This window comes from Zingiber officinale, chromosome 10A (genome assembly GCF_018446385.1).
Source record: "Zingiber officinale cultivar Zhangliang chromosome 10A, Zo_v1.1, whole genome shotgun sequence".
In the NCBI taxonomy this organism is placed as follows: Eukaryota; Viridiplantae; Streptophyta; class Magnoliopsida; order Zingiberales; family Zingiberaceae; genus Zingiber; species Zingiber officinale.
Genome location: NC_056004.1, coordinates 20,120,119 through 20,147,841, shown reverse-complemented (window position 1 = coordinate 20,147,841; position 27,723 = coordinate 20,120,119). Strand labels below are relative to the sequence as shown.

General features: G+C 38.0%; 3 protein-coding genes across 14 annotated transcripts; 1 reads left to right on the top strand and 2 right to left on the bottom strand.

Moving 5' to 3' along the window:
- Positions 1-74: 74 nt before the first annotated feature.
- On the top strand, positions 75-25,820 carry LOC122027146 (50S ribosomal protein L7/L12-like). 12 transcript variants are annotated; one of them, XM_042586029.1, is made up of 9 exons: positions 75-684; positions 3,585-3,662; positions 6,216-6,352; positions 8,086-8,179; positions 8,797-8,875; positions 17,490-17,582; positions 24,126-24,345; positions 24,508-24,575; positions 24,944-25,820. In XM_042586029.1, the coding sequence occupies exon 1, from the start codon at positions 159-161 to the stop codon at positions 669-671; it is 513 nt and encodes a 170-aa protein (XP_042441963.1). In that variant the 5' UTR covers positions 75-158; the 3' UTR covers positions 672-684; positions 3,585-3,662; positions 6,216-6,352; positions 8,086-8,179; positions 8,797-8,875; positions 17,490-17,582; positions 24,126-24,345; positions 24,508-24,575; positions 24,944-25,820. The 12 variants fall into 12 exon arrangements, with proteins under 12 accessions (XP_042441963.1, XP_042441962.1, XP_042441959.1 ...); XM_042586028.1 differs by having other exon boundaries at positions 24,917-25,820; XM_042586025.1 differs by having other exon boundaries at positions 24,681-25,820.
- LOC122026499 (secreted RxLR effector protein 161-like) lies at positions 18,837-19,577 on the bottom strand. Its single transcript, XM_042585239.1, has one exon. It carries the CDS (start codon positions 19,575-19,577, stop codon positions 18,837-18,839), a length of 741 nt encoding a protein of 246 aa, XP_042441173.1.
- Positions 25,716-27,095, bottom strand: LOC122027145 (glutathione S-transferase U17-like). Its single transcript, XM_042586019.1, has 2 exons — positions 26,441-27,095; positions 25,716-26,344 (listed from the first exon to the last, which is right to left on the bottom strand). Exons 1-2 carry the CDS (start codon positions 26,750-26,752, stop codon positions 25,961-25,963), a joined length of 696 nt encoding a protein of 231 aa, XP_042441953.1. The 5' UTR covers positions 26,753-27,095; the 3' UTR covers positions 25,716-25,960.
- Positions 27,096-27,723: the final 628 nt, after the last annotated feature.

Sequence of the window (27,723 nt, the reverse complement as noted above, 5' to 3'; positions counted from 1 at the left end):
CAATAATCTTTTAATTGTTGATCCCTGTCCCGATTGACAGTACACCTTTCTTTTGAGTTCACAGTTTCGACATAAACTATAACTAGATTGAAAGGTGAACCTAAGGACGGAGCGGATCAAAGATTGCGGACGAGAGACACCATAAGCGCCGATCCACGATGAGGCGATCGAGCTTCATCGTCCGCGTCGCTCTGTCCACCGTTATGCACCCTGTCACTTCCGCCCGCCTCTCCACTGCCTCAGCTCCTCACCAGCCCACCGTGCGCGTGTCCGCCATGGTCGATGAGATCTCTCGGTTATCACTCCTCGAGGTTGCCGACCTCACAGAGGCACTCCGTGTCCGGTTGGGCGTCCAGCAGATGCCCGTCATGGTCATTTTGAACCCTGGCATGGGTGGGCCCGCTGCCGCCTTCTCCGGTGCAGGAGCCGCTGCTGTGCCCGAGGAGAAGGAGGAGAAGACGGCCTTCGATCTGAAGCTGGAGAGCTTCGAAGCGGCCTCCAAGATCAAGATCATCAAGGAAGTAAGAACTTTCACGAACCTGGGACTCAAAGAGGCTAAGGAACTCGTGGAGAAGGCTCCAACCGTACTGAAGACTGGGGTGCTGAAGGAAGACGCGGAGAAGATTGTGGAGAAGCTGAAACATATTGGTGCTAAAGTCGTGTTCGAATGAGGAAGATGGTTAGGTAGGGTCTCCTTCTCCCTTCGTTGCTATTATACCATTTTCGTTATTATTCTGTTTCTTGGAATCAAGAAATAAATCGATAGAATTCGTTCCGTTGCTGTTAGTCGCAAACACATATGAATTGAATTCTTTGCATTATCAACAGTTCATAACTTCTAGTAGTGTTTCGATTCCCTGCTCAGGAACATATATTTCTGCAATATTGTGCTTAGTTTTCATGCTATTAAAATGTAACATTTGTTAGATTATTAAATTTTTCATCCTGGTTTGCCACGTTTTATGGTCATGAAATAAATTGATTTAGCTATTGTGACTTCAGAATTCCAAATGTGTTGAAAAAAAAGTTTTTTTTTTGTTTTATATCGTGTTGCTTAGGAATTTATTTGCTTGTATTATTTAATCAAGAAAAATTCTCATCGAGTGGTGCTTGCCTCAGCTATTTGGGGTTAACTACATCTTTTTCTCTGAATTTCTCAATTCATGCATGTTCTGTATGTTTACTGCACGGTTATAGATTAAGATCTCTAGACTTTCCTACTTATTTCTTTTGCCCTTGAGGTGTCTTATATATACTATTGTCACTGCATAGCGATCTTCCTTTTTGAGTGCCAATTGTTTTATTACAGTGGGCAATGATGAAACAAGAATACCTTTTTGAGGAAATAGACTTAACTATGGAATTGTTTCCACAGTAAATGAGAGCAAGTATATCACAGTGCAGAGTATAGATGAGAAGATAATAGATAGAACTGAAATGATTAAAAGTAAGGTATCAAAACGGTTCTAGGTTGAGGCCTAAGGGGTTGGCATTAAAATTTTATTAAAATAGGATAAAATACACATTATCAACAAATCATAAAATTGAGTAATAAATTAGTGAAAATAATCAAAGTCAGTGACAAACATAGAGAAGTAAATAAGTGAAAAAAAATTGATAAATCAGTGAAAATCACCAATGAAGAAAATCAGAAAGGAAGCTTTATAAGAAACACACACCTAGAGGGAAGAAAAGGAAAAATTGAAGGCAAAGGTCGGCAACCTCGAGGAGTCAGCTATATGGATCAAATTGATCCTATCGGGAATATAAGAAGACGGAATTGCCGGTGTGACGTGGCTCTAAAATTATTGAAATTTTGTGACAATATCCGAGCGCATTGTCACAAAATGTGATATTGTCAAAGAGTTCAATAATTTTAGAGCCAATCAATCAATCACAAAAAAATCATAATTCATTTTTCAAAAACATGTACTTAACCTATTAAGGGATGAAACCAAACCCATTAAACAAACAATTTATTTGACAAAGAGAGCATGCAATTATGATTTGATAAGCATACAAAAGTATGGATTGGACTCTTACATGATAGCTTCAGCCTTCAGGAATGGAATAAGTGTTCATCCAACCCATCTTTACATGGTAAAAGGGCAAGATTATTTGTTTAAAACCTTTCATTATCATCAATCAAAAAAGTATTGAGCTTGGGCAAGTTTCCTAAGTGGTATGAATTTAATTGAACAAGTTAATATTCAATCAAGGAGATAATGCAAGTTGTTGACAATACTCATTTGTTAAATGTGAAATTAGGCAGTGATGGTGCGAACTTTGTGTCAGGGAGTTTTTTAGCAAAGGAAAAGGGAAGAAGAGAAATACATTAGGCTAGTTGTGCAGCTGAAGGTAAAAATGGATTACTTCTACTTAAGATGAGCCATAATAAATTGATGCTAAATTTTATCCAATATGATTGTCAAATTTGTGAATAGGATCTTAGGATCTTAAGATCCTACTATCTAAATCAACCTACATAGCCTTGATTGTGGTAGGATCTCACAAACTCATGACTCAATTTTATGATCAATCATTGTTGATATGTAGGATCTTGATATGCGCAATCATAACTTAATATGAATAAACTTGCATTCAAATAAACATTTTAAAATTTAGCGTTAAAAGAAATAGACAACTCTTCTGAACATATTTTCCAAGAAAATTGTGGATTATATGAGAAGCCTTTTTTAACTTCCAAGAAGATAAAAAAGATAGGTTTTAAAACTTGAAGAGAAGTTCTACAAAACGACGGTTAGACGTGCTATGTTATATAGTGTTGAATGTTGGACTATGACTCGAGCATATGAGCAGAAAATGAGGGTTGCAGAGATGAGAATGTTAAGGTGAATGTATTAAAACATACGAGGATGGGTAGAATAAGAAATGAGAGCATTAGAGAGAAAGTCGGAGTTACATAGGGAAAAGAAACGTTTAAGATGACACAAACATGTATGTAGAGGATCAATAAATGCTCTAGGCGATGTAAAACTATAACAAATATGCACATCAAACGAGGAAGACCAAAAAAGACTTGGTTAGCAACAATATTTATAAAATTTATTTAAGTATAGATGATGATATAGGGGATAAAGCCCAATGGCATAAAATATCTGATATGGTGATGAGATGAGAGGTGGAAGGGCATTTTGGTCATTTGACATTAGTAGGATTTTGGCTTTAAGAGGGATACTGTTCATCACAAAGAGAGGAGGGGGCTTCGGGTTTTCTTCCGCCGCCAGGGGAGGAATGCAGGAGAGAATGACGACGCCGACGCCCCCTTTGCCGCATCAATCATATTCCAAAATTTGAATATACTTATTCAATATCTAGTTTAAACACATAGTTTGAGGCAATTACTTTGGAGAGCATTGCACGTATTTTGATGTGATAATAACTGTTATGGATAAAAATGATAAGCCACTGAAAATTTTAATTGTGAACTGTTAGCATTAGTTTTACTCAAACTTAAGTAATTTTTTTCCTTAGATTAACTGTACATTTAACTTTCATACAATAAAGTAATTACATACTATAAAGTAATTATCTTATGGCTAATCAGATTTGCATTTTTGTAGGGAATCAGAGGTCTATATGCGGGATTTTTTTCCAGCTGTTATTGGGTCAACTGTTTCATAGGGGCTTTACTTCTTTTTGTAAGTGTGGCTATATATTTATGTCTATGCTACCATGTTTTACTATATATGTTACAATCCACAATGGTTGATGATTTGGGAATTAGTGACTCATGCAAATTGCATCAATGTAGACAATTCATATACATGTGTGTGATAGTAGGACTCAAATGAGGTGAGGATGAAAGATTATGGATTTATACAAATTCAAAATCTGAATATATTTGAAATAATTCCTATGCTTGAGGTAGCTTTAATACTAACTTTTTTTAAACATTTGTGTGCTATGGTCGGTCGGACACATTATTTTCTCAAAATTTGCAAGGCTTCATATTATTTTGTAAATGTCATCAAATTTAAAGAGCAAGAACTATATACTCTTTTGATTACTATTAGATAGGTTGGATATATATTAGAATTTGTTGATTTGATAATGATTATACTATAATGGAGGTATTAAAATCAAATAAACCTCAAAATAGTAGTTAGTTTCATAAATCTCTATTTCTGACATTGCAAGTGTGACTTGATCCCTTAAATTAGAAGCAACTTTTTTTACTTCCATTGTTATTGGTCTGTGCGCATTTATTAGGATATTGTTAAGCTTCGTACTTAAAAGTTGATCAAGACATACTGTTGGAACCAAATCAGTTTTAGGTTGTCAATAGTGTAGATTTGTCGCTTATCATGCACAAAATAAATTGTACTGTTGGGATTTGGCTTCCCAGTATAATGCTAAAAAAGACCTAAAATAACAATCTTGGTGCCCTTCCAATAGTTGTTCCTTCAATGTTTCTAATTATCTAGACCCAAAATTCCAAACATGCCTAATTAGCTGAACCAAACTGTCTTCCCCCTATTCTATGCCTGTTGCATTGCCTGAGCTCACATTAATTAAGGATTACAGAACTAAATGGGGTGGGTGTTGATTTTTCGAAAGCTAACTTCACATCAATGCTTGAATCGGATACAAACTAATAAGCATTCTCATATTCCAACTGTTTGGTAGGCAATAATTATAGGATTAGGTTAGCAACATGAAATATTTAGACATTTTTAAGTGGTTGATGCAATGATAAATATGGATACTGCAGTGGAAAAGGGTAAGGTTACCTTGATAATGGCCAACTCATCAGTCGAAATCAAAGGCATGAACAGAACTAGGCGCTTGCAATACTAAGTCACCACGCTGGAAGCAAGATGTGGTGGATATTTATGCATGCACACTACATTTCACAATCACCAACTCTTTATAAAGAGAGTGAGAGAGAGTTCAATGATTTATATATTTATATATAACTAAGCTATGCTCATCAACTTGGCCTCCTAACTGGTGCTAACTATGCATTTGAAGCTCTTTTAAAATAACTGGCCATATTCTTCTTTCATGTCCAATTTTCATGCCAACTAAATAAGTTTGGTTTTGGTTAAGATCTTGTGAATATATTTTAAGATATGTCTCCATAACCTTTCATCTATGCTAACCTTTTCTGCTCGATCCAATTAATTTTAATTACTTTACCTCCTAATTGAACAACTTGTGTTTTTGCCATAATATTCTACATTGTACACTATTTTTGCATAAAAAAATAATTATAAGCAAATATCAATTAATTATTAAATAGATACTAATATTAAGAAATATAATTAGTAGGTGAATTTCAATAAATTATGTACAATACTATTTTTATAATTATGTACTAATATGTCTTATGTATTAGGGAAGTTTTGTATTTTATTTATATGGTATGTTCAGTTGCTCTATTTGTTTCTTTACACAATCAATAGAGAAATTATTTGTTCTTTTCTTTCTATTTTATACATAAAAATTAAGAATATAATTGAGTTAGAATAATTATTTTGTATGAATTATATTAAAGAATTATATAACATTGTTTGACATCTGAGAAAATTAGTTATTTAAATAAATTATAAAATTTTGATAAATTATAGAAAACTACTAAGAAAAGAATTATTTAATAGATAAATATGAAATATAACTCTCGTGTAATTACAAAAAAACATCACTTTAAAATCTTTATGACGATTTTATAGCTTTTTACCACCATGAAGTGATTTTTTTCTTCTAAACATCAAATTAAGTTGAATCTTTCAACTTTAAACAATACACTCCATTAGCCGCAACAACAACAACGGTAATGAAATAAAACATATTAATGTTTTTTTAAAAATATTTTATACTGTTTGCATAATGAGCAGGGTCATTGTCTAGTGAAAGCATGCATTGACAATATTGTAGCATTGGGGAAAAAAATAGAAACCTAAATATTTCAAATTAAGACAGTTTTAAGCATTGCTTACTTTAAAACATATGATGATTGCTAGGTGATAATTGCCGAAGAGCCTTTCATATCAACCATTTAAGAAGTAAAACATGCAGTTCTCTCTGTTCTCATGTATATTTCTAATGTCATGATTCATGAAGCTTGCCTTTTATCTTCTCATCAAGCGTATATGAGAATTATGATAGACTAATATTCAGTTCTTACTTGGACTTGTTCAATATATTGTTTTTTGCCTTTCTCAATGACATCTTGTTTCTTCCTGTTTCAGTTATAGCAGGGCAAAGAGTAGGTACCTAAGAGGGAATGATGAGCATCTCACATTCTCACCCCCCATTATCATCTTATTTCTGCTGCTGAAGCTGGTGCTATGGAAAGTGCTGTGATTGCTATCTTGACATTGGTCTGGTCAGTGATATTCTGCAACAATATTATCTATTATCTCAGCATTTTAGTTTAACATACCTTATCATATACGATAACGATTTTTTGTTCTTTTGGTAAGATAAGATGCTATGTTTGAATGTAGAGATTACCAAATAACATTGTTGTCGTTCTCAGACTTACTGATTGTAAGCATGCCATACAGGATGATCCTTTGTTTGAAGACCAGTAGGAAATGTTTTTTTTTTTTTTTTGACAAAAAAATATCCTTTTTTTTGTTGATTCAGTAATTAATAAAGGATTTTGCTGGCCTTACCATGATCTTTGCTGTTGCAAAAAGCTGAAGATTGGATTGTTTGTGAGGCTAGGCCATGATTAATGAAAGTGATTTCATTTATTGTAAGCAATAGAATGTATGTGTATGTAAGTTGAGAATAATATTGTAGCTAGCAGACTTATGCTCCATCTACTTATAAGGAAAGGGTAAGGGAGGGCAGGAAAGGAGTGGAAGGTGGAGGGAAAAGGAGAAGAAAGAAGGGGTACTAAAATTTGTCTGTTTGGAAAGAAGAAATACAAAGGGAAAGAATGTGAGTATTTGGCTCATTCCTTTATCTACTTGGATAGAAAAGAAAATATCCATTTTACCCATAAAGAAATCTCATTCTCCTTCATGTTTATTGGGTAAAAAATAGTAATATCGGTGAGGCAAAAACGCAAGCAGTAAAGAGAATGAAAAATTGTGCTAAACAAAAAAATGATTCATGATAATGTTCTGTCTTCCTAAAAAGGAAAAGAGCCAAAAAGGAGAAGCTGTGCCAAACAGAATGGTAGTTTTGATAACTTACTAAGTATAAAATAGCAATTTTACCAAACAATAATGTTCCTTTTTCCTCTTTCACCCAGTTTTGATAATTGAAATTGTGCCAAAATTTGAAATTGTTCTTCCTTAAAGTAGACAGTGGAAGTGCAACAAGATTCATGTTCTTCCTTCAAGAATTTCTCCCTTTCAGTCCCCTTTTTTGTGCAATTATCAGTTAGGAAATGATAATTACTATGGTAAAGAGTTTTTGTCCACTTGAGTGGTTCTTTCTTCTTGGCGCTCAAGGTTGGATAGCTTGCTGGAGCGTCTCATTGGCTTATTAACCTTTTTGCAGCTCTTCATCCAAATCATTGTGTTAAATTCTCTATTTCCTACTTGTCTCAACTGCTAAGAAAAAAAAAGAGAACTGAGTTCCTGTGTGGGAGGGAAAGTGTTTGATGGAAATTATGTGATCTGTGGTTGATCACATAATTTATCCAATGTGTATGAGGTTTTATGAAATTGATGAATGTTATTCCTCTGGCTGCCAGCAGGGCAGCAGGGTACCTTCTGCTACAATCATAGAAAAAATTAAATTGTATCTCCTTGTGTGTTAAAGACAGGATCTGAACTAAGTTGACATAAGATTCCTTTGACAGATCAGTATTGTTTGTTAAGACCAAATACTGAGTGGGCTTTCCTTGCCCATCCCTCCAGTGTCAATGGGTTTCTGTTCCTTTGGTTCCTGTGATGAAATTGGTAACTTCAGAGTTCCTTTATTATTTTAGGATGGTAGCTATCTTGTTCATTATATTTGATGTACACTTCTTTGATTCTATTGTGCCCATCTGTGATTGACGTGATATAATCAATAATTCAAATATCTAAATTAGATTTTCACTGCAGTTATAGACTGGCAGACTTTTATTACATGACAAACACTCTTCTGGCACTGCAGGTTTCTTTGTTTACCAATCCTATTTGGCTTGTAAAAACACGGCTTCAGCTCCAAACTCCTTACCATGGTTATCGGACCTATTCGGGATTTTTCAGTATGTTCTCTTCCTTGAGAAATGAGTGAGACTGGACTTGCTATGATATTAAAATTGTCCTTTTCAAATATTGCATACTTGCAATATATAGTTTTTTTTGTTTAACATTTTTATATTTGGCGAACCTATTCAGGATTTTATGGTATGTTCTCTTCCTTGAGAATTGAGTGATACTGGACTTGCTATAATATTAAAATTGTCCTTTTCAAATATTGCATACTTATATAATTTTTTTTTGTTTAACATTTTATATTTGGCTATTATCTTATGCTGAATATAAGACTGTGGATGAGCAATTCACTTAGTCTTTAGGCAAACATGCTTATGTAATTTTATGAAATGCTTTTACCGCTTTAGGGTTGGTTTTCAAGTATGCATTTCTAGCATTTTGCAACCTCTGCTGGGGTGCAAAAAAGTTGCTTAATTAGGAAAATTCTTGCTAAGGCTATGTTAACCAACTTTAAAAAAAGGAAGGCGTTTTTTTTAAAAGTTGGATATTATGTCTTAGATTGCTTAATGTCTCAGTTCTGCGGTTATATATTCTACTTTAGTTACCATTTGCAGTCATTCTAAGGTATATAAAAGTTGCTTACACATGCACATACTTTTTATCTAAGGTCAGATGCTTTGAAGACCATTTTAAAAGAGGAAGGATGGCAAGCACTTTATAAAGGGATTGGACCAAGTCTTCTGCTTGTATGGACTTCTGTGCTTGCAGTTTTCAGTTTGAATTTTTCCCTTATTTTGTATTCTACCTGATTTAGTTTGGCGTATCATGTTTGTTTCTATGATATTCTTTTCTATACTTATTGAGCATGATATATTGTGCCTTTGCACATTATAATGGATTTGGCTCCATGATTAGAAATATATTAAATGGAAATTAATAAATTATAGTTTTATAGTCTTTTTTGTTATATAAAAATGTTTACTTCATGATTGAGTAGCCTGAAAATTTTGTTGGAGATATAAATGACTTAAGCAAACAATTTTTTAAAGTATAATTCATTCATTTGATAGAATACCAAGTCAAATAAATTGGTTCCTTACTGAACTTTCTCCGTCTACTGGATCTGTAAATATAATTCTTTTCTAGCCATAGGTAGAAAATATGGGATTCTATATTAAATCAAAATATGAGTCTATATAGCAATTCCAATGTCACTCCTTGAACCACTCAACCATATTATCGAGAAATTGTGTGAATAATGAATTGCGAGTCAGTTTTATTATTGCAGTGCAAGTATAATTGATGAATGGTTTTGTAGGAATAATTCCTTTCAAATGCATTCATAATTTTATGCATCCAACCGGACAAGGGATCAATAAAGAAAATTGAGATTCGATTGTTATATTATTTAGATATAAAGGTGTGAAAGAGACTAAGAAGACTATTTAAGATCGTAAGACTTAGTAGTGAAATACCCTTGCATAAAAGTCATGGTTGGAATAGGTGGGAGTTGGGACTCACGACTTTTTCTTTGTTGTTCTTTCCGTTGTCGTTGTGTTGTCTTAAAATTGTTTTTCAGGTGGTTGCATATGCATATGCAGTCCTTCCTTTTTTACACACACATAAACGCATGGGATATTACCTTTATTTCAGTTGTCTTACCTATATTAAGCTAGTTCATTAGTTCAATTTGATTTACCATCTTAAGGAATAAATAAATCAGTCAAGACGATTGATCTTAGTTTACACTTCTTCTATCAAATAAATAATCAATACAAGTGAATAGCAAAGTTAACCAAAATACTTAGGAAAAATACCTTTCCCAACTTTTAGATAATGAGGTTCTCTATCGATGACATATATGCTCTTCTCCCAAGTGAGAAGCTTGCAAATAAATAGTGTTAGAATATTGTAAACATAATAACTAGGGGTATTATTGTAATTATGCTATATATCTTTATCTATATAAGTCAATAACTCTTGGTGTCTAATATACGGTTTTCTTTTAACATGGTATCAGAGTCAAATCCTAATTTTTCTGCCGTCACCACCAATTCCTACCGCCATTAGTCACGCTTGGATGGGAGAAAATCTCTCCCGATCCCTCTTCTCCCTCTCGCGTTGCCCGCTTCGGTTTCTCCGTCGTCGCCGTTGACGCCGATGCCGGCCTCCGCGACCAGATCTGCTCCTCAGCCTCGAGAAAGCCGCTCCTTCTCGCGTCGCCCACGAGCACAAGCCGCTGCTTCTCCCTCGCGCGTTGCCTGCTTCTCCCTCTCGCGTCGCCCGCGAGCACAAGCCGCCGCCTCCATTCCTTGCGCGCAGGCATCTCTTTTCTGATCGTGAGCACAAGCCGCCAATGCTCTTCCTTCTGCGTGGAATATCCTAGCGTCACAGCATCCTTGCACCGCAACAAATCCTAAATTTTCCGGCGCCGTCGCAGCAAACCCTAAATTTTCCAGCGCCGCAGCAAACCCTTAATTCTCCTACAGTCCGACGACGGAGAGAAACTCCGTGCCTGTCTCCGAGGTGCTACGACGTCATCGAAGAGTCGGGCTGCTGCCCTCTTTCACCGAGTTGATCAATGGCTACCTCCAGCACTCCAAAGCCGGATATTTCGATCTTTACCAACCACATCACTGCACCACTCTCCTCCGAGCAGTTGGATGGTAAGAACTACTCCTCTTGGTCCTCTCACATTGAGCTTTGGCTTGTTGGACAGGATTATGAGACACATCTCTCTCAAATCGAAAAGGATGTCCAAGTCGTTGATCGTCCTTTGTGGAGAAAGGTTGACGCCCAATTGTGTTGCATTATCCGAGCCACCATCCATCCATCTCTTAGGGATGTCTTCCACACTCACAAAACTTGTAAAGATGTTTGGACACATGCTCAACAACTCTTTACAAACACCCTCGACGACTCTATCAAGTTTGTGAAGATCTCATGACCATCCTCAGTGCCCATCAAATTAAGGACTCAATGTCAACTTATCTGGGTTCGGTCTCTAGCCTTCTTTGTGACTTCAATGAACTACTTTCACCTTCACCTGCGGTCACTCCTGTTGCAGAGCTTGAAAATCAGAAGAAGTTTTTTATGTCTCTGGCTTGATATGGTCCGCCCTCAGATTATTCTCATGTTCGTGATCAGATCCTGGGCAGCCCCACAGAAGCTACCATAGACAGTACCTTGGCGATTCTCCTCCGTGCCCCTGCCAAAGTCTTGACGTTGCCTCCTTTCGTTCCTAGTGACTCGTCAGCTTTGGTCTCTCTAAACAACAACAGACCTCCACCTCGTAAGGGTGGCAAAGGACGTCCTTGGTGTGATTACAGCCACCGACCAGGACACATGATTGATAAGCGTTGGAGTCTACATGGTCGACCTCCATGCGTTGCTCAGGTCGTTCAGAGTTCTGACGCTTCTTCGGCTTCCACCTGCCATCGGATTCGACCCTACGACCTTCCTATAATGACTTTCTGAAATGATTTGAGGATCGTCGGGCTTCTGATTCCACTGCTGCTGTTGCACATGCTGGTAATTCCTTTGCTGGCATATCTCACTCTTTAGGTCCTTGGGTTCTTGATTCTGGGGCCACTGATCGTATCACTGGTAATAAATCTCTATTTTCTTCTCTCACTACTTCTGGTTATTTACCAATTGTCACCATGGCCAATGGTTCCCAAACTGAGTCCAAGGGTATTGGTATTGTTCATCCTTCTCCGTCTCTTTCTATTCATAATGTTCTTTATGTTCCCGAAGCTCCCTTTAATCTATTGTCAATAAGTCAACTTACTCGGTCTCTTGATTGTGTTATTTCTTTTACTAAAACGTCTGTTTCCTTACAGGACCGGAGTACGGGGAGGATGATTGACTTCGGATGTGAGTCTCATGGACTTTATCGTCTTCAACAACCCTCTTTTGTTGGTTCGACGACGGCATCTCCACTTTTTATTCATGCTCAGTTGGGACATTCATGTCTTGATAAGTTGAAACAATTACATCCTAGTCTTTCTCACTTAGAGTCTTTGTCTTGTGAGTCGTGTCAATTAGGTAAGTATGTTCGTAGTTCTTTTTCTCCTCGCATTGTGAGTCGAGCTACGCCCCCCTTTGCTTTGGTTCATTCTGATGTTTGGGGTCCGAGTCGTGTTTCTTCTACATTAGGATCATGATATTTTGTTACTTTTATAGATGATTTTTCCCGTTGTACATGGTTGTATCTGATGAAGGAACGTTCAAAATTATTTTCTATTTTTCAATCTTTTTTTCATGAAATCAAAACTCAGTTTGTATTTATCTTCGAACTTTGCAAAATGATAATGCACACAAATATCTTTCTACTCAGTTTCGTTCCTTTTTGTCATCTCATGGTGCATTGCATCGCACGTCTTTCCCTCATACCCCTCAACAGAATGGGGTTGCAGAACGTAAGAATCGTCATCTCCTTGAGACTACTCGGACTCTTCTTCTCCATTCTCATGTTCCTCATCAGTTTTGGGATGATGCCGTACTTACTGCGTGTTATCTCATCAATCGTATGTCTTCCTCCACTCTCCAGGGTAAAATACCTCATCATATCCTCTACCCTCATCATCCTCTTCATCCTTTACCACCTCAGATCTTTGGTTCTATATGTTTTGCTCATGATCTTGATCCTAGCATTGATAAACTCTCTCCCCGATCTCATAAGTGCGTTTTTCTTGGGTACCCACGGTCTCAGAAAGGGTACAAGTGTTATTCCCCCACTCTTCGTCGGTACTTCATCTCTGTTGATGCCACATTCTTTGATTCGATTCCATTTTTTTGGCCTCTCACTTCCCAGTCCGAGGTTTCTCCCTCTCCACCTGCACTAGTAACTATCTTTTTCCTCTGGAGGCCAGCCTCGTCTCCTCCTTTGCAGGTTTATCAGCGTCGCCCTCGTCTTGCTTTGCCGCCGACTGACCCTGACACTACCGTGGACACATCTTTAGAGTGAAGTCCTTCGCTGTTTCCTCTGGTTCCATCTCCTGACTCTGATATTCCTATTGCACTTCGAAAGGGTATGCGTTCCACTCGTAATCCTTCTCCTCACTATGTTTCTTTGAGTTATCATCGTCTTTCTCCTTCATATTATTTTTGTCTTTCTTCCTTGTCGTCTGTTTCTCTTCCTAAGACTGCAGGTGATGCCTTTGCCCATCAAGATGGAAACAGGCTATGCTCAATGAAATTTGTGCTTTACAGAGTAGTGGGACTTGGGACATCGTTCCTCTACCACCTGGGAAGTCAGTTGTTGGTTGTCGATGGGTGTATACGGTGAAGGTTGGTCCAGACGGTATAGATGACAGACTTAAGGCGCGTCTCGTCGCTAAAGGTAGGGGTGTCAATTCGGGTGGGTCGGGTCGGGTTGGGTCGGGTTGAGTTTTTTTTTTTTTTTAACCCAACCCGAACCCGACCCGAACCCGAGTTCAACCCAAAATACCTCAACCCGAACCCGAACCCGAACCCGACCAACCCGATCAACCCGAACCCGACCCATATAACCCGAAAATCCGATTCAAAACGACTTTTTTGGGCTATTTTCCCTATAATTCTTTACTTTTATCTCAATATTCCATCATTATCATACAAACATGATATTAATATACATAAAAACATCTAAATTTTTAAAATAAAATTTGATTTAACCCCAAAAAAACCCACAAAACCCTATATTTAAGTCAACCCGGGTCAACCCGAACCCAACCCGACCCAAACCGAGACTCTTTTACTCTCCAACCTTCCAACCCGAACCCGAAAATGCCCAACCCGAACCCGATTTTTTTCGGGTCGACTCGGGTTGGGTCGTCGGGTCGGGTTCATTTTTGACACCCCTAGCTAAAGGCTATACTCAGATCTTCAGATTGGATTATGGGGATACTTTTTCTCCTATTATCAAGATATCTTCTGTACGCCTATTCCTGTCAATTGTTGTGATTCGCCATTGACCTCTTTATCAGTTGGACATCAAAAATGCATTCTTACATGGTGATCTGCTCGAGGAAGTCTACATGGAGCAACCTCCATGTTTTGTTGCTCAGGGGAGTCTTCTGGTCTTGTATGTCGCTTGCGGAAATCTTTATATGACCTCAAGCAATCACCCAGAGTATAGTTCGGTAGATTTAGTACTGTAATTCAACAGTTTGACATAACTCATCTACGTAGTGGTTTATGTTTATGATATTGTCATCACAGGTAGTGATTATCTTAGAATTTCACAGGTGAAATAACATTTTTTTAAACATTTTCAGACAAAGGACCTCGGCAAACTCATATATTTCTTAGGGATAGAAGTAGCACAGTCTAAACAGGGGATCGTCATATCCCAAAGGAAGTATGCAATGGTTATTTTGGAAGAAACAAGAATGTTAAACTCAAAGACAGTCGACAACCCTATGGATCATAATGTCAAACTCCTGCCAAATCAGAGGGATCCTCTTCCAGATCTTGAACGGTACAGGCGATTAGTAGGGAAACTAAGCTACCTTACTATTACTCGTCTGGATATCTCATTTGCGGTAAGTCAGTTTCTCAACTCTCCATGCAAAGAACATTGGGATGCTGTGACTTGTATTATTCGATATATCAGAGGCGCACTAGGAAAGGGTCTTTTGTATGCAGACAAAGGACATACTCGAGTCATAGGATATTCTGTTGCAGATTGGGCAGGATCTCCCATTGATAAAAGATCCACTTCTGGGTTTTGTATATTTGTCGGAGGTAACCTTGTTTCTTGGAAAAGCAAAAAGCAAAATGTTGTGGCAAGATCCAGTGTAGAGGCAGAGTATCGAGCTATGGCCATAACTAGTCAAGAGCTTATATGGCTAAAACAGTTGCTTTAGGAACTCAGGTTTGGGGAGGTTACACAAATGTCATTTATATGTGACAACCAGGCTGCCATGCATATTGCCTCGAACCCAGTTTTTCATGAGAGGACAAAACATATTGAAGTTGACTGTCACTTTGTTAGAGAGAAAGTCATATCAAGAGAAATATTTACTAGTTTTGTCAACTCACATGATCAACTAGCAGATATATTCACTAAGTCACTGAGAGATTTCTGAATTGACTGCATATGTAATAAGCTGGGTACATATGATCTATATTCTCTAGCTTGAGAGGGAGTGTTAGAATATTATAAACATAATAACTAAGGATATTATTATAATTATGCTGTATATCCTTCTCTATATAAGTCAATAATTCCGTGATGTCTAATACACGATTTTCTGTTAACAAATAGGATTCACAAAATTATAGGACCACCTAATCGTGTCCTACCAATTGTTAGTTGAAAGTAACATGGCCATTTTGATATCCTTGACCTCTAAAAACTCAAGAAATTCTTTGCACCCAATAAGTCTTGAGATCTCTTATTAACTTTATTTATTTTTGGTCACTGGAGAAACTTCAAAGATAATTACAATATTACATTTTTAAAAAACGTCATCTATGGTTGTTGTGTGTTGTATTGTTTTGATATAAGGTTACCTTGACGAAGTTCTACATTGTCATTGCATAAACAAAGCTTAATTACTTCTTATTGGGTAGCTCCTTAGTCTCACATGGCCAAGGGATTTAGTAGTTCATGGGTCTGAATCCTTAATGGGCTGTGGGTTAGGCCTAGATTGAGATGGCATCAAATAGGCAGAATGATGCCCGGTACTATGAATCAACATCATCATCATACAATTTGCTGAGTGAAACACAAGTTCTACTTGTCAGGCACCCTAATCTAGGAACCCAATATGCGTTGAATGAAGCAGGACTCCTCACATTAATAGTTTGAGTCAGAGGTCTAGCTAGTGGCAAGCAGGGGTAGCTCCATTAGTCCCTCACAGACAAGTTGGAGATCTTGTTAGGCTTATACATAATGATAATCTCCACCCAAATGGTTAGTCATTTTGGGTGGTGGGTTCTGCCTCTATGTCATGTTCAATTTTTTTTTGATGAACTATTTTTTCATGTATTAATATTACTGTTAGCACTATACTTAGGGTTTGGAAGTCATTCAGATATCAAGTCATCTCAAAGTATTGCTATCAAGCACAATAATTCAATTTTCAAGTGCTTGTGATTTAGAGTTGCATCAGTATAGTAATTCTTAAATTTTTATGTATTCAAATGGAAGGAATAAAACAGAGTAGCACTTCTCTGACAATAATAAATGATGCAATTGAGATCTTATATGAAGGTTCTAAATTTCTGTAAGTCTGAGTAGTTGAGCAATTATGCCAAAAGCTTAAGATATGTGGCAGGGCCCAAATCATATTTCTTAACACTTCCCTTATGTATAAATGTCTAGACAAGTTGGCAAAAGGTGACTGTGCTCGCCTCCAGTGTCCCCACCAACAGGTCCCATTGTTATTAGCCCTTGGAATAGTGAATGACACATGAGAGAGACATTTATCTCGATTATGCTGATATTTGAATCCCAAACCTCAAGTTGGCAGCACCTCATGCGCTAGCCATGAGACCGTTCCGAGAGGACGTATACATGTCTAGACAAGAATAGCTAGTTGAGGCCCACATTTGAAATCCATGAGTATTTATTCTTACTCTAGCATAACTCAGACAACTGAATTGATGCCGGACACGATAGCGATTATCCTATGGGCTAACGAAAAGGAGGAATTGAGGAGAAGACAAGAAGAAAACCAGAAAAAAACAAGGAGAAAACTTGTCGTTTGCTAAAAAAGGAAACTTTGTTAATAATTGAAGGATGAATCCTCATACGACCGTGTTTATATAGACTCTAGATCCTAAGATAAAAAAAAGGAAAGAAATCCCAATTTATGGACTTCAATTCATATCTTGTAACAAAAAAAGAAAATTTCTTACCAAAAAAGGAAATTTCTTGACAAAAATCGAAATTAATAAAACAGGACGTTGATATAGACAAATACTAACCCAGAAATACCATAAATATCAAAAATACCCTAAATATTATAAAAATAGGAATTACTAAAAGTAGTAATAAAATCTTTGAAGGCTCCGACGAGGGCCTAAACATTGCTTTTTGGATCCGAAATTTGATGGTTACGGGTTCCCGATAATAAATGTAGATCTCTGAATTTTGCACGCTTGGCTGCCGATAGAGCCTGATTCCGAGTCCAGTCAAAAGTTATGACTCTTTAAAGTCATGTTGGGTTGGTCATGCATCAAGAACTTAAACACAGGAACTCTTACGCCTGTACCTCTTGAGTTTTGATTTTGTTTTCCGCTCCTCTCATTTAACCTGTGAAACATGCGTTAATCATTTGGCACACAATTTTTTTTAACGTAGACTTTATTTACTTCTGTATATATCATTAGTAATGGTAAAATTGATGTTTGTTAATATTTGATTAGGTTACTCATGGTGCAATTCAGTTCCGTAGGCTTGTTGCTTACACCAAGGGAAAAGGAGCAAAGACAAATGCCATGGGTGGAGATGAATCATTGGTAATATTCTGAAATTATGCGCATTTCAATGAGTAGATATTATTGATTGCATGTATCTATATATAGCGATAGTGGTAGGCTTGAATAGATGTCAGATTGTCTCTTATTTCCAAAGTTTGAAAATTCACTTTTTTTATATAAAAAAATCTTGCATTTTAGTTGGATACGATCATGAATCCTAGTGGTTCATGATAATATGGAAAATCTGGGATTATTTAGTTGTACTATCTATTAGTACTAAATTTGAATATGTAAAATAGTTCTGGGAACAAAAAAAGAATCAATGTTATGGCTGAATAAGCGAGCATGTAATTCTTATGAAAGTTTAGATATTTTATGAAATTGATATTGATGAAGATACCAGTATTAGGATAAAGAACAAGTAGTTAGAATGTAGAAGAGCTTCTGGAGTCTCATGTGATGTCATATCTCCCTTAAGTTAAAAGGAAAATTTATATGATTGTGATATCATTAGTCATACTTTATGAAATGGATTGGAGAGATGAGCTGTGAAGAAGAAACAAAAATAAATTAATATAGCAATTTGAGATTGCTAAGATGGATGCATAGAACTATTAGATGACATACAATAAAAAAATACTATTATTTGAGGAGATTAATTAAACATTGCTCAAATACATGAAAATGAGAGATTATTTATCTCAAGTCAAGTTTTTTCAATGTTTGCAAACTAATTTGAGGAATGACTTTATAAATCCAAATAAACATATTCTTTCAGACTAGGTAATCACAGTCCTAGTACGTTGATTATCTTTTTTACTATATCAATCTAGATTCACTGTTATACTATAATCAATACAGTTGTTGTTGGAGATAATGAAGAGTAGTATAAGAAAATGAAGGCTAGAGAGGAAACGGATCTTTGATTTATTTAGGAGGCCCTTTTTTTCTTTAACTTCAGTCAGTACAAAGCACATATTTTTATACTAATCATCAGATTGTTCTAGACCCTATCTTAATTCCTTAACACAATTCCAATGACTGATTAACACTATTATCCAGACTCATAGAAAACTGAAAAGACAAGAGTTATCTTAATTGGAAATACAAATTAACTTTTAACACTCCCCTTTAATTTGTGATTTTCATCTTGTCTTTAAACTTCTCAAGCTTTTCCAATGACACAGGCTTTGTAAGAACATCTGCAGGCTGCTCATTAGTCCCGATGAACTCCAAGTGAATTTCCCTTTTGTTCACCAAATCTCGAATGAAATGATGACGCGACTCAATATGCTAACTTCGGGCGTGAAAAACTGGATTCTTTGTCATTGCAATTGCGGACATGTTGTCACAGAAAACAGTAGTCGAACACGTATGTTTCTGTTGCAGATCAGCCATAATTCGCCTAAGCCAAATTGCTTCACAAGCTGCACTTGTTGCTGCAGAATATTCAGCCTCTGCAGATGATAAAGCTACTGTATTTTGCTTCCTTGAGCTCCATGAAATCACCTTTGATCCGAGACAGAAAAGATATGCTGAGGTACTCCTCCTATCTTCGAGGGAGCCGGCCCAATCACTATCCGTAAAACCGACCAAATCATTGTTCGATTCTTTTACATATCTCAACCCATGTTTCATTGTTCCTTGCAAGAATCTGAGCACTCTCTTTGCAGCAGCATAATGAACCTTGCTTGGCTTGCTCATAAACCTCGAGAGTACACTTACAGGCTGAACAATATCGGGCCTCGTGTTTGTGAGATAAATCCAGGATCCCACTAAGCTTCGATAAAGCTTCTCATCTGCCATTTCGTTGTCATCTTCTTGCTGTAACTTCTCATTAAGTGCCATTGGCGTGGGCACGGGTTTGCAAGACAACATCTGAAACTTCTTCAAGAGATCCTCCACATACTTTTCTTGTGAAATGAAAATCTCGCCACTTGATTGCTTGACTTGAAAACCAAGAAAATACCTCATAAGTCCAAGATCAGACATCTCGAACTTTTTCATCATGGCCAATTTAAAATCTTCAACCATCTTTATATCGGTTCCTGCATAAATCACATCATCGACGTAAAGACAAACGATTAAAAAATTCCCTTTTCTCCGACTTTCACATAGAGGGAGGGCTCGTTGGGGCTGCGCTGAAGACCGAAATGCTGAAAATAGGAATCAATCTTGCTGTACCAAGCTCGAGGGGCTTGTTTTAACCCATAAAGAGCTTTTCGAAGCCGGTACACTTTTTCTTCCTTCCCTTTCACGACATATCCTTCAGGCTGGCATACATAAACTTCTTCTTCTAACTCTCCATTCAAGAAGGCCGACTTAATGCCAAGTTGGTAAACTTTCATCTCCAACTGGGCTGCCAAAGCGAGAACAATTCTTATCGTTTCCATGCGAGCGACCGGTGCGAAGGTCTCATTGAAGTCAATCCCCGGCTGCTGTGAGTAGCCTTTTGCGACTACTCTGGCCTTGTGCTTCTGAATGCTTCCGTCTTCATTATACTTCGTCTTGAATATCCATTTCAATCCGATTGCATCCTTTCCTGCTGGCAAATCAACCAGATCCCAAGTCTGATTTTTCTCAATGCTTTTAATCTCTTCATTCATGGCTTTTCTCCACACTTCTTGATCTGTAGCTTCAACGTAATTCTGTGGTTCTCCAGCAAACAAAGCCAAATTAGTTTCTGAATATATGTCAGATAAAGAGCGATACCTTTGAGGGGAATCTGATTCTGAGTCATCAGTTGGTGCAGTACTACTTTCTCCTTCTGTGCTCAAACTTTCACCTTCCATCCTGCTTTGTGTCCCCGCAGTTGGTCCAGCAACATCAGCAAATGGAATTGTTCCAGCTCCATCCGATAATACAGGCACTTGTGAATCATTATCGTCCCAATTCCACACAGCTAATTCGTCAAAAATTACATCTCTTGAGAGAACTAACTGATTAGTTTTTGGGTTATAAAGACGATACCCCTTGGACTCATCACTATAGCCAATAAAAATCAATTTTTCTCCTTTTTCATCAAACTTCTCCCTGTTATGTGGCAACACACAAGCATAGGCGACGCACCCAAAAATCTTGAGCTGATTTACAACTAGCTTTCGATCATACCATGCCTCGAACGGAGTCCTATTCTGAACAGCCTTTGTTGGAGAACGATTTAGAATATACACTGTCGTATTCACAGCCTCAGCCCAAAATTTGTTAGGAAGTCCTTTACCCTTGAGCATGCTGCGAGACATTTCTTCAATCGTTCGATTTTTCCTCTCCGCGACTCCGTTTTGCTGAGGAGTGTGCCACACAGTAAGCTGTCGTAGAATCCCGTTCTCCTTGCAATATTTGAGGAAAGGTTTGTATATAAACTCTCCTCCACGATCTGTTCGGAGAGCCTTAATCGAGCATCCACTTTGATTCTCAACAAGGGCTTTGAAGTGTAAGAAGGTGCTGAAAGCATCTGACTTTCTATCGAGAAAATAAGTCCATATCATTCTTGTAAATTCGTCAACAAAAAGAATGAAGTACTGCTTGTTACCGAGTGAAGCACTTCGAATTGGGCCGCATATATCAGCATGGACAAGCTCTAATGGACTTCGAGCTCTCCATGCTGTCTTTGGAAATGGAAATCGATGCATCTTTCCATATATACAGCCTTCACAAACTCGATCTTTTGAATGGATTGTAGGAAGACCAGTGACCATTCCCTTTTGCTCCAAAAGCTGCAAGCTCTTAAAGTTTAAGTGTCCATACCTTAAATGCCAAAGATAGGATTCATCAAGGTCTCCACATTTGAGAGCATATGTCTGTAACTTCCCTGTCTCGAATGGAAATAAACCATTTGCATTCATTTTCACAGCAGCTACTCTCAAATTGTTCTTCTTATTGATGATATCACAACGATCATTATCAAAAATCAACTTATAACCATCCTTCATTATTTGCCCAACACTCAACAAGTTATGGGTGATCTTTGAAGAATAATAGACATCATGAATATGTTTTTTATTACCTCCTTCTGTGAAGACAGCAACAACTCCTTGCCCTTCGATGCTTACACGCTTGCTGTCACCAAGCTCCACTTGCGTGGAAAATTTATCATCCAGCATAGCGAAAGAATCACGATTTCCGGTTATGTGGTGGCTGCACCCGCGGTCAAGAAACCACGTTTCCTTGTAACTGTGCTTGGAATCCATAGATGAATAAAATAATTTTTCAACATCATTTTCCTTCGCAAAATTCGCCTTAGCATCTGCGGCTTCAGATTTCTCCTTAAACCAACAGTCCCGCTTCGAATGATTGGAAATTTTGCACCTAGTACAGCGATGCCAACAACTTTTTGATTCATGTCCTGGCTTTTTGCAGATCTGGCACTCTGTCCCAGACCTCTGCACATCCAATGATGGCTTTCTTCCATATCCCCGGCCATGATTTTGACCTGAGCCTCCTCGTTTTCTGCTTGATGATCCTCTGTAGGAAGATGAAAACCCTCTTTCTTCATGTCTCGGATCAGATTTCTTTTCCCCGAGGTTGGCCTTTACTTGAAAAACTTGCTCAAGTGGCTGATTCGTATAGCCATTGACTCTGCCTTCATGTGCCTCCAAAGAGCTGAACAACTCGTACCGAGTTAGCTGGGATTTATCCTTCGTCTCCTCGATCACGGCAACGATATGCTCGAATTTTTGCGGTAATGATCTGAGAATTCTTTCCACTACTTTCTTCTCGGATATTGTATCACCACAGCCCTTGATTTGGTTGACAATCTCAGTCACCCTCGAAGAAAAATCTTTAACAGATTCATTTTCTTTCATCGATAAGTTGTCAAAATTTCTCCAATAATTTTGCAACTTAATTGAGATCACTTTATCAGCCCCTTTGAATTCCTTCTTCAGAACGTCCCATGCTTCTTGGGCGCTCTTCATGCCGAAAATTCTAGGGTAAATTGATTTACTTACCCCCTGTTGAATAATTCGCAAGGCTGTAGCATTCTTCTTTATATTCTCCTTCAACTGCTTCTCGGTTTCTTCTCCCACGACTGTTTCGAATTCTTGTTTCACCACATCCCACAAATCTTGGGAAATGAAGATGGTCTCCATTTGGGAGCTCCAATACTCGTAATGTTCTCCTTCGAATATAGGTATTTGACTAGGAGAATAAGTGAAGAAGGTTAAAGGATTTGAAGAGGCCCTTGGCTCTGATACCAAATTTGTTGGAGATAATGAAGAGTAGTATAAGAAAATGAAGGCTAGAGAGGAAACAAATCTTTGATTTATTTAGGAGGCCCTTTTTTTCTTTAACTTCAGTACTAATCATCAGATTGTTAGACCCTATCTTAATTCCTTAACACAATTCCAATGACTGATTAACACTATTATCCAGACTCATAGAAAACTGAAAAGACAAGAGTTATCTTAATTGGAAATACAAATTAACTTTTAACAGTTGTCGCATTATGGATGCAAAAAAATTGAATGAGGCAAAATATGCTAAAAAATTTATTATGAAACCGAGATAACTATTTTTGCCCATTCATTTTTTATTTGCTGTTAAAGCTAAGATAGAACCGGAAGTATTGTCCAGCGTATAATATAAGTTTTTTTTACTTGTGTCCAGATTATCTAAGGGCTGGGCTGTGCTGTAGCCCAGCCCAAATATATGATTAAACATAAAATGGCACATGCATTTTCTCGTCAAGGGTCCATCCGTTCATGCATGGAGACTTTGAAATGACCCATGATTTATTTTTTGATTCATTCCTTACAAGTTAGCTGCTCGATTAAATAACATCAAATTAAAAAAGACAAGTTCTAATTATTTTTTTCAACACTAAATATATTTTTAAATCGTTTCTTAAAAAAATCCATCTAAAAGGTCTAAATCATATACTAATTTTATTACATGAATAAAATAACATAAATTGGATGTATGTAAAACAATAACCTTCCTAATTAATTAATTAATTATGTTCGTCGTCCTCTGCCTGTCCTCCTCAATGATATTGCCTCCCTCTTCTGTCTCGCTTACTCATTCTCATGACTTTTTCCTATCATCGCTCATGAATACGACCACTCCCTCTATGTCCAAGCCCTCGCCTCTAGAGGCATAGTTGTCAAGAAAGCCGATCTCATGCCACACTCGTGAAATGACTATCTTTACCTCACTGTCAACGACACGCTCTTTAATGTCGATGTTAGGGGTCAGGCTTCCGTCGTGACCCTAAATTTTCAACTTCTAAGAATTAGATATCATTATCGATAAATTAACTAAACAATTTCATAAATAATGAGAAAAATCTATTCAATAAAAATTTAAAATCCTATAAAATATAAGAGATGACGAGATGGTTAAGTGCTCGTGCAATATAAATTCGGACCTCTTCCACAACGTTCTTGGCGGACTCAACCAACTCACGATCAGTCCAATCCAACTCTAATTTCTGGATTCGTCCTTGCATGTGTCTTTGATATGGTTGTACTATTGCACTTGTCAAGTTACAAATTCATTTTGCTAACACATTATACTGTTGCACTGCCCATTAATACTTTGCTTGCGATGGGATTCATTGGTTTATTTTGTTTCTCTTATTAGAGCTAATTCGACTATGCTGCTCTTGGGGCTTCCTCTAAACTTGTCGCTATCCTATTCACATATCCATATCAGGCAAGCTGTTCAAGATTTGTTATCTTCTTTCTAGATTTTGTGTTTTGTTTGCAATCACATTAACCTGAACTCGATGCCCTTACTCGCAAGCTATCTTCCTAACTGATTGTGGTTCAGTGGTTGTCCCATTGTAGGTTATTGGTTACAGGTACTTGATGTTTTCTTTCATAATTGCCAAACCAGTTTCTTTTTCCTATACCATCTAATTTTGGATGTTGAAAAGTTATATTTTCTATCCATTTTAATATATGAGCAATACAATCAGCTTGCCCTTGTATCCCAATTAAATATTTTTTTTTGTATATTGCAGCAAAGACCTAATATCAATTGAACCCCAAAGTATTCAGATAGTTGGCATGTTATAAAGGAAACTGCAAGGTAAATAATGATGTCATAGTAGCACATTATTTAACTTTAAGATTTTTTGTAGAAAACAAAATTGATATCTTGACTTTGTTATTTAACTAAATTGGCATTCTACAGAGTTATAGTCCACGAGCCACCTTGCTTGTCCGATACCTTTATTTGGTCATTTGTCCTCGTTATAATTTACTACCTAAACATGCCTGCTGCAATCAAGTTCATGCAAAACAATAGTTCTAATACAAGGATCAATTGGATTAGGCTTGCAGTAGGAGAATTATGCTCGTTGATTCATTACTTGCTCAATTTCATAATTGTTAAATGAGAGGCAGATGATTGCTAACTCGTCGCTGAAGGTTTGAAGGCCGTCGTGGATTTTACAGGGGCTTGACGTCCAACTTGTTGAAGAACATCCGTGGTCTGTAAGATTGATGCATGTAGAAGCTCATAAATAAAATAAGGATTGACAATTCATATATATATATATAGAGGATTGTTATGCTACGGACTATTTTCTACGGATTGTTACGGACTTGCCATGTCATTTTCTTTTTAATTTTTTAAATGTAACTTTTTCTTTTTCTTTTTTCTCTTCGTTCTCGCCGAAACGTTCTCGCTGCTCACTGTGCTCACCGCGCCTCCTCGCGCGCCCGCCACACGCCCTGCCACCGGCCATCTGCCCACCGCCGGCGGCCTCCGGTCGCCTGGACTCACCCATACTATAGACCAGAAGGTGAACCCGTCGGGGATAACGTCCGGAATCCGGCCGCTATCGCGACGTACTGGACGCTCGCGACTGGACGTGATCGTGCCAGATTCCAGCAAGATCGCCGCCGGATTCCGGCGCGATCACGTCCAGTCGCGATCGCGTCCGGAATCCGGCTGCGATCCCGTCGGATTCCGGTCGCGATGGCGTCCAGAATCTGGCACGATCGCGGCCGGATTTCGAACGAGATCGCGCCAGATTCCGGTTGTGATCTCGTCCAGTCGGCAGCGTCCAGTCGGCACGATCGCTTCCCTTCGGCAGCGTCCAGTCGCGAGCGTCCGACTGTCTGGAGTCCGGCCGACGATCGCGGCGACGAGGCGCGGTGAGCGTTTCGTTACAGCGAGAAGCGAGAAGAAGAAAAAAAAATTAAGAGAAAATATTGTATTAAAAAAAATAAAATAATATGATGTGGCAGTTGGTCCGTAACAATCCGCAGGATAGAGTCCGTAGTATAACAAATTTGTATATATATATATATAAACTAAAAATTCAAACCAACCAAAGATAATATATTTAAAAATGAAAATTTATTTTTTAAACCCAACAATTTAATTCCCATTGATGCCTAAAAGGGTTGGGTTGCCTTGTTCATTCTCACCGATCTCACAGGTTTTGTTTATATTGCTAAGCGTTATTAATTCTTGGCGTCGGCAGCGTCCTTCTTTCCCTTTGACTGAAGGGTCTTCAAATACTCGAGCACCTTCCCGCTGTCCGGCATCACCTCCTTCACCGCCTCGTGCTCGAGGAACCTCACCGCCCACCCGTGCAGTGCCGGCATCGTCGCCGCATCCAACAGCTCCACGCTCACCAACTGCTCCACCGCCTTGATCCAATTCGCAAAGCACCCGAACGTGACGTCCAGATACGATACGCGATCGCCGCCGAAGAAGGCTTTCCCTTCACTCAGCTTCACGAAGGCTTCTTCCAGAAGCAGAAGCCCTGCGCGGACCTGCTCCACCGCCTCCGCCTTGGCTTCCTCTGTTTCAGCCTTACCTGTGGCGACCAACGACGGGCACCACTGTAGGCGCAGAATCATCAATTCAGCAGACAAAATATAAGAGGCATTCACGGCAAAATCAACTATAGACGAAAACTAATTAATTAGCTAACTAACCTTGTCATCGACGTAGAAGGTCCAGAAGCGGTGGAGCGAGCGGTGGTAGGCGTCAGCCGGGAGGATGGCGCCCCAGCCGGACTCTGGCCAGACCTCGTCGATGTACTCCACGATGACGGCCGACTCGCAGATGGGGCGGTCGTGGTGGATGAGGACGGGGATCTTCTTGTAGATGGGATTCGACTTGAGGAGCAGCTCGCTCCCGAACTTCTCTTGCAGCAACTCGTACTCCACCTTCTTCAGGCTCAGAGCAATTATCGCTCGTAGCACGTATGGACTTAGCGGTGCGCCGATGAGCTTCACGTCCGCCATTAACTGTTCTGGATTTTCCCAATAAGTTCAAAAGAGGAATCGTTGTGTCTTGAGTACTCTTGACGAAAGGGAGCTCGTCGTCGGTGTCGAGATATTGGAGATGGTACGAAGCGGTCGCAGTTGGCGGCGGGGCGATGACGAAAGTGATGTCGTCAGTGGATCAGATCGGAGACCAGCGACGACCTGTTATCTAAAACCGAACTGGTTTCCAGAACAACTACTCAAAAGTCTTTGTAATAACTTTCTTCTACCAACTACTTTTATTTTTATTTAATCAGTCATTCAGATTATTTTGATACGAGTTGTGAATTTTTTTATCAACTACTGCTAATTTGAGACAGATTGTCTGATGCCAATTTAGTTAACTGGTTTGGTATCAATGTGGTTTTTGTGTGTGTTTTATTTGTTTCTATCCTCTTTTCTACTTGTAACTATTTTGCTGTTGTATCTGTTCAGTTTTCTGTAGGAGGTATATCTGTAAATAAAGTTTGCATAATTTACAAGATTTGATATCGTGAAGTGTTTATTAGAAAAAATACCATGAAGCTACCTCATGTTTTCAAGTTATTGACAAGAAATACAATGTGCAATTTTTTTATATACTTCTTGCGATTTCTAGAGTTTACAAGAAGCATACTCATGGAAGCATCTTCAATTGCTCTGCACAAGAACTGAAGACCTATTTCAATTAATAAGTAATAACATGGTAGAATCTCTTTTGTATCAAGTTAAAAAGAGTTTATGCAAACAAGTTTCAGAATTGAGCTTAATTTAAAAAAAATGGTAAAGTAATCATTTTGTGATGAAGGAGATTCTTGGTAAAACAGTAAAATTGTAATTGTATGATCTAGAGGTCATGAATTCAAGTATTAGAAATATCTTCTTATAAAGTAAGATAAGATTACGTACAATAGATTATTACTTCAGATCTTATATTGACGTCGTACTTCGAATTATTCTTTTATTTTATT

Bases quoted from the DNA above. Each gene is read 5' to 3' on its own strand.
- LOC122026499 (XM_042585239.1), bottom strand. From the start codon at position 19,577: ATGGTTGAAGATTTTAAATTGGCCATGATGAAAAAGTTCGAGATGTCT.
- LOC122027145 (XM_042586019.1), bottom strand. From the start codon at position 26,752: ATGGCGGACGTGAAGCTCATCGGCGCACCGCTAAGTCCATACGTGCTA. The intron at 26,345-26,440 runs GTTAGTTAGCTA...CTGCGCCTACAG, and splicing joins CCTTCTACGTCGATGACAAG to TGGTGCCCGTCGTTGGTCGC.
- LOC122027146 (XM_042586027.1), top strand. From the start codon at position 159: ATGAGGCGATCGAGCTTCATCGTCCGCGTCGCTCTGTCCACCGTTATG.